The sequence below is a fragment of the Borostomias antarcticus genome, assembly GCF_949987555.1.
Source record: "Borostomias antarcticus genome assembly, chromosome: 1".
In the NCBI taxonomy this organism is placed as follows: Eukaryota; Metazoa; Chordata; class Actinopteri; order Stomiiformes; family Stomiidae; genus Borostomias; species Borostomias antarcticus.
In genome coordinates this window covers 58,359,378-58,371,877 of record NC_140234.1, presented here as the reverse complement: position 1 = coordinate 58,371,877, position 12,500 = coordinate 58,359,378, and the positions used below count along the sequence as shown (strand labels likewise).

Sequence of the window (12,500 nt, the reverse complement as noted above, 5' to 3'; positions counted from 1 at the left end):
ATCTGGTGGTGTACAACAGTGTCCTGTACAGTCGCAGGTCTCTCATATTTCGAGAGGAGGCTCGCAAACACACACCCACGCAAACACACACCCACGCAAACACACACCCACGCAACGCTCTCACACACACACCCACGCAACGCTCTCACACACACACCCCCGCGACGCTCTCACACACACACCCCCGCAACGCTCTCACACACACACCCACGTAACGCTCTCACACACACACCCACGCAACGCTCTCACACACACACCCACGCAACGCTCTCACACACACATCTCAAACACACACCCACGCAACGCTCTCACACACACTCCCACGCAACACTCTCACACACACACCCACACAACGCTCTCACACACACATCTCAAACACACACCCACGCAACGGTCTCACACACACACCCACGCAAAGCTCTCACACACACACCCACGCAAAGCTCTCACACATACATCTCAAACACACACCCACGCAACGCTCTCACACACACACCCACGCTACGCTCTCACACATACATCTCAAACACACACCCACGCAACGCTCTCACACACACACCCACGCAAAGCTCTCACACATACATCTCAGACACACACCCACGCAAAGCTCTCACACACACACCCACGCAACGCTCTCACACACACACCCACGCAACGCTCTCACACACACTCCCACGCAACGCTCTCACACACACACCCACGCAACGCTCTCACACACACATCTCAAACACACACCCACGCAACGCTCTCACACACACACCCACGCAAAGCTCTCACACACACCCACGCAACGCTCTCACACACACACCCACGCAAAGCTCTCACACATACATCTCAAACACACACCCACGCAATGCTCTCACACACACACCCACGCAACGCTCTCACACACACACCCACGCAAAGCTCTCACACATACATCTCAAACACACACCCACGCAACGCTCTCACACACACACCCACGCAAAGCTCTCACACAAACATCTCAAACACACACCCACGCAACGCTCTCACACACACACCCACGCAAAGCTCTCACACATACATCTCAGACACACACCCACGAAACGCTCTCACACACACCCACGCAAAGCTCTCACACATACATCTCACACACCCACGCAACGCTCTCACACACACACCCACGAAACGCTCTCACACACACCCACGCAACGCTCTCACACATACATCTCAGCATACATATATACAGTAGTCATAACTCTCCAGCACACACATTCTGTAACGTTCTATAACGTTCTGTAACGTTCTGTTACTACAATCATGTTACAGCCACTGGACGTTTGGTTCTGATGTAGGGCAAGGTCTTTTTTTTTTTTTTTTTTTTTTTTACAGACTATGAAAGTGTAAATTATAAGCTTTCAGATGATGTGCCATGCATTGAAATCTGCAAACATGTCATAAGATGTGCTTCTGTGAATGTTGGTTCACCTGAAATCACTAAGCAGAGAAAAAGAGCTTCAAAGATTCAGAGCTGTTCACACTTCTCACAGGACATGGGCTTTGACGACAAAATAGCACTATTTAGTGATCCTAAAACTGTTGTTTGTTATAGAGTGGGTTATTTACAGCTTCAATTTTCTTAATATGAAAAAAAAAGGAAAAGAGTTAAAAAACAAACCCAAAAATAAAAGTATTTTGCCCTCTAGTGCATTTTGAGGACTGCAGACCTCAGGACCAAACCACCAGTGGCCATTTGTCATTACACAAACACACACACACACACACACACACACACACACACACACACACACACATACAGTACACACACACATACAGTATGCACACACACACAAGGTGGAGCTGTAATCTTGACGCAGCTGCAGTGCCGTCAGTGACCTACGGGGGGCGGCGTTGCCCGCGCTGCCTCGCTCGCCAGCTACGCCCCTCCCCCTCCCCCGGCCCCGGCGCGTGTCTGCAGCCTGGCGCTGACGTCACTGCAGAGGAGAGGGTTTCCACAGAGGATGATGTCACCTCTCCTCCTCCTTTACTACCTCCCTCCCTCCCTCCCTCCCTCTATCCTTCCCTCGCCTTCGCAGACACTGTCACACACACGCACACACACACACATGCACACACACACACACACGCGCGCACACACACACACACACACGCACGCACACACACACACGCGCGCGCAGACCGAGACAGCTGGTCACGGCGACAGTGGTTTAGTCTCATTTGGCGAGCGTTGCCGTATGTGTGCGTAGCTCTGTTGTACGGGGGTGTGGGTGAGTAAGGGAGGTGTGTGTGTGTGTGTGTGTGTGTGTGTGTGTGTGTGTGTGTGTGTCTCCATGGCTCATGTCTCCAGGGACGGGCACAGAGGCATGGCAGCCTGCATCCCGATCTCCCCCCGGAGAGAGAGAGGGTAGCGGGAGAGAGGGGCTGGGAGGATTCACCTGAGAGAGGAGAGGAGGGGGAGGAGTCAGGAGAGGAGGGGGAGGAGCCAGGAAGAGAGGAGAGGAGGGGGAGGATTCACCTGAGAGAGGAGAGGAGGGGGAGGAGTCAGGAGAGGAGGGGGAGGAGCCAGGAAGAGAGGAGAGGAGGGGGAGGAGGAGGAGACAGGAAGAGAGGAGAGGAGGGGGAGGAGAGAGAAACGATGACGTCATTGTTAGAATGAGATGACGTCATTGCAGAAGTGCGATGGGAGAGGGGGATGAAGCCGATGATGCAAGGTAAAGAGAGAGAGAAGGAGAGAGATGGAGAGGGTGAGAGGAAAGAAAGAGAGAGAGAGAGAGAGAGAGAGAGAGAGGAATGATGGAAGGATGAGAGAAGGACAGAGTAAATTATGTACTTTTAAATGATGGGAAGAGAGGGATTGAAGGACGAGGGCATCTGGGAAAAAGAACAAGAGAGAGACAAAGAGAGAGAGAGAGACGGAGAGAGACAGACATAGAGGGATGGAGAAAGAGAGAGAGAGAGACGGAGAGAGCGAAAATGTCCAAACGGTGCAACCGCGCACCACACCGCCGAACACGCGGACGTCCAAAAGCCCGTGTGGGGGATTGTGGGTCGTGGTTCAGCCGGTCTCTGATTGGCCCGTCAGCCGGCTCTGTAGCGCAGCCCCCGACGGCTGCTCCGACACCACAGACGGAAATATCCTCCAGCTGCTAAAAATAGCCCGGCGTTAGCAGCATGCGTTCCAGCTCCCGCAGCAAGTTGCTTTACAAAGTTGATCGCTGGCAAAGCACTTGAAAGAGAGAGGGGATGGGGGGGCATGGCGGAGAGAGAGAGAGAGAGAGAGGAGAGAGAACATAGCTCTGCAGCTTTTCCAGGGAGAAGTGTCTTCTCTAAGGACGATGACGTAATCCCTCCCTCTCTCTCCCTCCCTCTCTGCCCCCCCCCTCTCACGACCAGTGTAGCCTGCCTCTGCTCAGCGCGTACGGCGGGAAAAAAAAGAACCCAATTTGGCGGCAAGGGAAAGAGGGAATGCATAAATGCCTGTTGCCTTGACTACGCCCCCCCCAGCGCCCCCCCCCCCCCCCCCCCTTGACTACGCCCCCCCCAGCGCCCCCCCCCCCCCCCCCCCCCCTCTCGTTCCCGGCCACAAGCCTGTGGCCAATCTCCAGGTGGAATCTTAGGTATGACCTGCTATCTTGCGGTATGACCCGCCGGCGCCGGTCTCATCCTGGTCCTATTCGTCTGGAGCACAATGCGGACGGCCTTCGCCTCGTGAAAGTGCTGCGTTGGCCGGTTGGTTGTTTGAAAGTCGGCGAGCGAACGGCCGCTTGTGTGCCGGTCCGTCCCGATTGATCGCACGATCGCAGCAGAGAGACAGGCTGGACCGTGAGCCGGTCGGACGGAGCGACGGACGGATCTCAAGGTCACCGTTTTGGGTGCCTGAATCCCTTCGGACAGATGGAGGAGGCGGGGGGGGGATTTTAATATTGGGGTTTCAGAGAGGGAGAGAGATTGAGAGAGAGGGAGAGAGAGACAGAGAGACAGAGAGAGAGACAGACAGACACCGAGAGATAGACAGAAAGAGAGACAGAGAGAGAGACAGAGAGACAGACAAAGAGAGACAGAGAGAGACACAGACAGAGAGACAGACAGACAGACAGACAGGGAGAGATAGAGAGAGACAGACAGACAGACAGACAGGGAGAGATAGAGAGAGACAGACAGACAGACAGACAGAGAGAGAGAGACAGTCAGACAGACAGACAGAAAGACAGACAGACAGAGAGGGAGAGATAGAGAGACAGACAGACAGAGAGAGAGAGACAGTCAGACAGACAGACAGACAGACAGGGAGAGATAGAGAGAGACAGACAGACAGACAGAGAGAGAGAGAGGGAGAGATAGAGAGACAGACAGACAGACAGACAGACAGACAGACAGACAGACAGACAGACAGACAAAGAGAGACAGAGAGAGAGACAGACAAACAGACAGACAGAAAGAGGGGGAGACGCCAGCATCTCCAGAGACTGTGCCCTCAAGCCAAACATCCCCCTGGCTCACCATCCAACCCCGGACCTGGACCGCCTGTATGACCACGTCCCTCTCTACAGAGAGGCAGTCCCAACCTTCGCTAGGACTCTGGAAGATGCTGCCCTAAACCGGAGCCCCATCGCTTCAGACAGAAGCACCAGACGACCAGCACCCACCCCACCCATTACGTAGCGTCAGCGCTATAGAAGCAGTAAGCTATGTGAGTGCATGTCACAGCCTAAGAGAAAACCAGCACAACACATAACAGCTGTAGTTAATCTCCCCTCAACTCACTCTGCCTTCTCATTTACTCCTCTACGGCGTGTGGATCTTTTCTGTTTGTTTGTTTGTTTATTTGGTAGTTCATTTATGTATTTATTTATTTATTTGACATGTTATACATTTAATTTTGTATGAGTATATTTTTGTTAATTGTTTCTTTACTGACCTATTTTATGACCTATTTTTCTATTTTATGAAATCTATCAGTTAGTTTACTTTATTAATTAATCTATCTATCTGTTAGTATACTTAATTTGTTTTCTCATGTCATTATTGAATTGTATTCTTGACACTTTGGCAATATTGTTCATCTGACATTCATGCCAATAAAGCATATTGCATTGAATTGAAAAATTGTGAGAGAGAGAGAGAGAGAGAGAGAGAGAGAGAGACAGAGAGAGAGAGAGAGAGAGAGAGACAGACAGACAGAGAGAGACAGACAGACAGAGATAGATAGATAGATAGATAGAGAGAATGTGGTTGTACGTGTGTTTGATGGGGGTCTTGATAGGATCAGAGTGGGGCTAATACAGCTGCTTGGCTGAGAGAGTGGAGTGCAGGATTGTCTTGGGGACCAGTGTAACCTCTAATCAATTACACCGGGAAGAGGATGGTGTGTGTGTGTGTGTGTGTGTGTGTGTGTGGAGGGGGGGTTCTATCTCTGTCTAACTCACCCTCCACTGCATCCCACACATTAAACTGAGAACCTAGTCCTTAGCTAGGACTGCTACGATGGGAGTCGGTTTTGTAAATTGTCCATTTCACTGAAAAGCTTCAGAATTGGTAAATGGTAAAAGGTAATGTACAGTATAAGTACCTCCTTAAAAATAAAATAAAAACAAAAAATCAAGTACATCAAGTAATCAAGTGAAGTGTATCAAAATCATCAGCTATGCGCTCTCAGGCTTAGCCAGACTATTTCTCAGACTATTAGCCAGACTATTTCTCAGACTATTAGCCAGACTATTAGCCAGACTATTTCTCAGACTATTTCTCAGACTATTAGCCAGACTATTTCTCAGACTGTTAGCCAGACTATTTCTCAGACTGTTAGCCAGACTATTTCTCAGACTACTTCTCAGACTATTAGCCAGACTTTTTCTCAGACTATTAGCCAGACTATTTCTCAGACTTTTAGCCAAACTATTTCTCAGACTGTTAGCCAGACTATTTCTCAGACTGTTAGCCAGACTATTTCTCAGACTGTTAGCCAGACTATTTCTCAGACTACTTCTCAGACTATTAGCCAGACTTTTTCTCAGACTATTAGCCAGACTATTTCTCAGACTTTTAGCCAAACTATTTCTCAGACTGTTAGCCAGACTATTTCTCAGACTGTTAGCCAGACTATTTCTCAGACTATTAGCCAGACTATTTCTCAGACTATTAGCCAGACTATTTCTCAGACTGTTAGCCAGACTATTTCTTAGACTGTTAGCCAGACTATTTCTCAGACTGTTAGCCAGACTATTTATCAGACTGTTAGCCAGACTGTTTGGGCCGGCGAGGGGAGAGACTCACATTGCACGGTCAGGTAGGCGGAGCCCGAGGGCGGCCGGCCCAGGCTGTTGCTGGGGCTGCAGGTGTACCTCCCAGCATCCTCGGGCTTGACTTGGGCGATGATGAGCGAACCATCGATGAGAATACTGACTCTGCGCTTCAGGTCACTGTGGGGGAGGGGGCGGGAAGGGGGTGACAGAATGCTTTAGCACATTATAACAGACATGACTGATGCCATAGCCTCAACTTCCTCAAATCAAAACCAGCTCCTTTTAGCCTATGTGTGTGTGTGTGTGTGTGTGTGTGTGTGTGTGTGTGTGTCAGGGAAGAACCTACAAGATTCCTCTTCCGCTTTGACGAAGGCTTTCCATCCCGAAATGTGTCAGAGTCGTTACCAGCTGGCCAAAATAAATGGTGAAAGATAATTTTTGAATTCTTGAATCAAAGTGTGCTGCTCTGCCTGTTCTTTTTTCAAAGACAGCCCTGGTAAAAAGATGAATCTTGTCTGTCTGGAGTGTTAGTGGCCAGGCATGAGGGACTGCTGGATGGCAGGAGGGGTTGGACTGGGGCGATAGAACAGAGTGTACTGCCTCAGGCGTTCATCTTTTGAGAATAAAACTAGAAATGGTACTTGGAGAGAACAGACTTCTGGCTCAAAAATGTAATGCCCTGCGCTTCTGCTGGGGCAGAGGTAAATACGATAAATACGGTAAACTCAAAGGAAACTATTATGACAAATAACCACTGTGACATATTTCCATTATGGCACCATAATACCGTTATTATGACATCACAGCAGACCATTGTGACATCATACTGTATATGACATCACAATTAACCATTAAGGCATCACAATAAATCATTAAGCATAATCTGCATTGTGAGATCATACAACACCATTGTAGCCATTGTATAACAACATAAAGACCAATATGACATGATATGATGTCAATAGGATTATTATGACATCACACCTGATCAATATACTGTATCACAGATAATTATTATCACAGGGACAATTCTGGAAACATTCCGTTACTACATCATCACAACCATCGATGATGACATGGTTCAATATTGCATTTAAAAAAGTATTATTATAATGTCACATAATCATTATGATATCATTGCTTTATGGCATCATACATTACCTTTATGACATCACAAAGACCATAGTGAGAGGACTATTACGACATCACAGGCGGCCATTATGACAACATTCCCTAATGACATTGCACACCAGAACTATGATATCATATGTCCCCGATCTCCCTTTTATATGCTGCTACCCCCCCGCCCCCCTCTATCTAGTGTCTCTTTCTTTCTTGTTACTCTCTATCTAGTGTTTCTCTTCTTTCCAACCTCCCTGTAATTTTCAACTGCTGACACACCAAATTTACCCCTGGGGAGATAATAATAACAATAAAGTCTTATCTTCTCTTATTCACAAAGGACCCTTATGTCACCACTCACTACTATTACTACTTCACAATGGACCATTATACAATCTAAAATGATCGCTGATGCACTAATATGAAAACTATAACATATGCTTGATTTTGAAGGCTGGATATAACCTGTTTGGTGTTAAATAGAGAAGAAGGCAGCGCAATGAGGCCAACATTGTCATGACGATAACATGGACTGACGTATTCTTATAGAGTATTGAGTGCTCTCTATTAATGTAACTAACTGTAACTCATTGTGGTTCTGGCCATGGGGCACGATCTGAATCAACGGAGGGGACAACTACGTTGTCTCTGTCCCAAACGGTTCTCTGGTATAAACAGTGATCATGTCCCAGTCTGTGGCAGCAGATGTGTGCGTGTCCTGGTAGAGCTTTAGGAGAAGACACGATGATAATGTACTAATGCTCACTTACATACAGGCAAGCACGCACACACGCAGGCGCGTACACACACACACACACGCACACACACACACACACACACACACACACACACACACACACACACACACACACACACACACGCACACACACACACACACACGCACACACACACACACACACACACACACACACACACGCACACACACACACACGCACACACACACACACACACACACACGCACACACGCAGGCGCGTACGCACACACACACACACGCGCACACACACACACACACACACACACACACACACACACACACACACACACACACACACACACACACACACACACACAGCCAGGCCCTGTTCAGGAACCTGATTCCCCCCCAAAAAACTAATAAACATTTGGAAAAGCACAAATAGAACACAGCATCACTGAATTACACTCCTGAACAACAACAACAACAACAACAACGCATCACAACACCAAGACAAGTGGTGAGAATGAAGGAACCCAATGGTGACTTTACTTCTTGAAGTAGACGTTCTCCTCCTCCCAGAACCAGGTGTAGGTGAGGTTCCCTGGGTAGGCCTCCGCCTGGCACGTGAAGAAGGCGTCCTGCGATATGTTCACCGTGATGTTCTCCGGCGGCGACACGATAAACGGCGGCCCTGGAGGAAGACGGCGACGAAAACGAGACAGGCGTTAATGTTAGCATGCTAGCACTGGGGTTCAATGGGACACGCTAGTACTGGGGTTCAATGGGACACGCTAGTACCGGGGTTCAATGGGACACGCTAGTACTGGGGTTCAATGGGACACGCTAGTACTGGGGTTCAATGGGACACGCTAGTACTGGGGTTCAATGGGACACGCTAGTACTGGGGTTCAATGGGACATGCTAGTACTGGGGTTCAATGGGACACGCTAGCACTGGGGTTCAATGGGACACGCTAGTACTGGGGTTCAATGGGACACGCTAGTACTGGGGTTCAATGGGACAACAGAGACATTGGTGTGGGCCGGCTAGGGTAACTAGGGTACATAGAGAACCAGATAATACCCTACTGTATTTTTAGTTTGCTACTCTTGCACTTTGCCTTTAGCACTAGATTATGCTCTTAGTCACTTGTTTAGAAAAGAGATGCACTTGTGTGCACTTAAGTTCTGGTGAGAAGTAGTACACTGACTTTCTACGTTAAATAAAATTGTAAGGCGCTTTGGATAAAAGCGTCTGCTAAATGATTGTAATGTAATGTAATGTAATGTAACCTAGCAGAAAACAGTATAATGTTGGGATATTAGCCTCAGTTCATCGAGTATCTATGAGCAATGTTAGGAACGCTGAGGCCTGCTTAACACCGAAGGCATGCCGCTTTAGTCAGAAGACTAATTTAGCGTTAAGGTGTAACACAGGGACTCTCCTCTTTTCCAGGACACAATTTCACATCAAAGTCAACTTAATTACAGCTCGGCCCTCATTAGTGTATAATTACCAGGTTGGGATTCATTCATCAAAAAGACTAATGACCCCTGTTTTTCCTCACACAAAGAAGCTTGTGTGACGGCATGACGCCGTTGGTGGTGGAGGCACCTGTAATGACAGAGGCTGACCACCGGGGGCGAGGGCGGCCCACAGACATCACCCCCCCCCCTCCCCCCCATCTGACAACGTCACCGACTGGCAGACATGCCGCAGGATAGGAATTACCCTCCCGTAGAGCAGTGGCCATGTGGTGGTTTAAACACACACACACACACACACACACACACACGCACACACACACACACGCATACACATATCCACACACATATCCACACACATATCCACACACATATACACACACACACATCCACACATACACATATCCGCACACATATCCACACAAACACACACACACACACACACACACACACACACACACACACACACACACACACACACACATATCCACACACACACACACACACACACACACACACACACACACACACACACACACACACACACACACATACAGTAGAACGCCAAACAGATTAGCTCATACAGTACATCCATGTCTTTCAGCGCTCGCCACTGGATATTCCAGTATTCTCTAAGTCCAAACTTTAGCTCTGCGAATCGCAATGGTGACGTCAAATCCAGGACGCCGCGGTCGCTTCACGAAGACCCTCCTCCAGCAGCGGAGACGGTCGTCGTCTGGACCCGTTTTTTTATTTCCCGCCGTTTTCCCCCCGAAATCGGGGCTGAGCTACTGTACGAGGCGCTTCAAGTCTCTCCGGCTCCTCCCCGCAGTTGTGGCGCTCGGCGCCGGCCGACCCCCCGTGGCGTCCCTGTCTGCCGGGAGGAGGACGACCGCCGCGGTCATTCCTGGTCCAGGCTTCCCGGGGCGGAGGTTGACCGTGGGACGATGTGACGACTCATGACTCACTGGGTAACCACTCGGACGTACGGTAGCATCGTGTAGCGGCGTGTTCGTGCGTGTCCCCGCCCTAGCGCTGCTCAGATTGGCGTTTCCAGCGCGCGCTACGCTCTCTCGTTTTCCGTACTGGCCGTTTACCGCTGATAAACGCGTACAGGTAGTAGGCCGACGTACTCAAACTGTCCTTCAGCTGACAGTGACGTCCACGCTTAGTGGCGATCTCTATCTCCCGCCCCGCTCTGATTGGCCGCCTGTTTCAGCAGCTACGCGTCTCTTCGACTTTCCTTTGATCATTCTTGCCTTTTTTTCCACTTTTCCGTCGTTTCAGCACCGTGGGGCTTCGTGATCATCGACAGAGATTTGAACCGTGTCTCCCTCTCCAGAACACTGGCAAACTTCACACCACGTGGGGCGCGGCTGTAGCTCAGTTGGTAGAGCGGGCCGTTCAGTGGTCGAAGGGTCGGCGGTTCGAATCCCAGCTCCGACTGTCCACATGTCGAAGTGTCCTTGAGCAAGACACCTAACCCCAAATTTCTCCCGATGAGCAGGTTAGCACCTTGCACGGCAGCTACCGCCATTGGTGTGTGAATGTGTGTGTGAATGGGTGAATGAGAGGCCATTGTAAAGCGCTTTGAGTGCCGCTAAGGTGGAAAAGCACTATATAAGTGCAGTCCATTTACCATTTACTCAGTGTGTGACTATGTGACACGCAGTACCAGAGAGAATACGCTCCTGGACCTACTGTACGCTAAGCTAATGTGAAGGAGGCGTACAGAACAGCTCCACCTTTATGGCTAAATTTAGGGAGGAGGCCAGGTCGGTCCGGGAGGAGCTGAAGACGGGGTTGCGGAAGCCCAAGGGAAGATATAGAGAGAGGTTGGAGGGTAAACAGCACCAAGGAAGTGTGGGATGGAATGGAGAGGATCAAAGAGCAGAGTCAGGCTCCGCCCCCCTGACCCTGTGAGGTCAGAGGGCAGTCCGACGTCTCCGCCCCTGCCCCCCTCACCCCCCCCCCCCCTATCGGGCCATTCATCACAGAATGATGGACGTGTGTGTGTGTGTGTGTGTGTGTGTGTGTGTGTGTGTGTGTGTGCGTGTGTGTGTGGATGCTTGTGAATGTATGTGTGTGTGTGTGTAGTACCTTGTACCAGCAGGCGTGTGGTGTGGACAGCCTCCCCCTGGACGCTGTACGCCCGGCATGTGTACGCCCCCCGGTCCTCTCGACTGATGGACAGCACCGTCAGACTCCCATCAGACACCTGGAGCACACACACACACACACACACACACACACACACACACACACACACAGACACACACACACACACACACACACACACACAGACACACACGTTAACATACAGTTACACTCACATGGTTCGGAGAGACCAGAAAAACAACAGAACACATTCAGTATTACAGCCTGTCTGTGTGTGTTTCTCAGTGTGTGTGTGTGTGTCTGTGTGTTTCTCAGTGTGTGTGTGTGTGTGTGTGTGTCTAGCATTGGGTCACATTGCTCAATCTCTCTTCTCCTTGATCCCTTTCAAAGGCACATGTCAGCAAGAGAGGAGAGAGGAGAGAGAGAGAGAGAGAGAGAGAGAGAGAGAGAAAGAAAGAGAGAGAGAAATAAAGGATGTAAAGCATGGTGTTTTATATCTTGGCTTGGCCAGGCCTGAGGGCTCTAAGCACACACACACACACACACACACACACACACACACACACACACACACACACACACACACACACACACACACACACACACACACACACACACACACACACACACACACACACACACACACACACACAAATAAACCCAGCTTCCATAAAATTAAGTGTTTTCAAGAACATCCACACACCTTTGTCCCCTGGTCACACACACGGGACCAGAGTTTAGACTAGCTGGTGTGCAGACGCACAACTCTAACCTTCTTTGAGCACTCATCCCTTTGAGTGTGTGTCTGACACGGGCGCTGGGATGAATCACAA

At 49.6% G+C, this 12,500-nt stretch overlaps 1 protein-coding gene across 1 annotated transcript in view; it reads right to left on the bottom strand.

Annotated features, from left to right (window-relative positions):
* The window catches only part of igsf9bb (immunoglobulin superfamily, member 9Bb), a gene marked incomplete at both ends in the record, with an annotated part of 125,294 nt that overhangs the window by 40,228 nt on the left and 72,566 nt on the right, over positions 1–12,500 (bottom strand). The window contains 3 exons of the mRNA XM_084441786.1: positions 6,256–6,401; positions 8,615–8,756; positions 11,650–11,767. Coding sequence (XP_084297912.1) covers positions 6,256–6,401; positions 8,615–8,756; positions 11,650–11,767 — 406 coding nt within the window. The remainder of the gene's footprint in view (positions 1–6,255; positions 6,402–8,614; positions 8,757–11,649; positions 11,768–12,500) is intronic.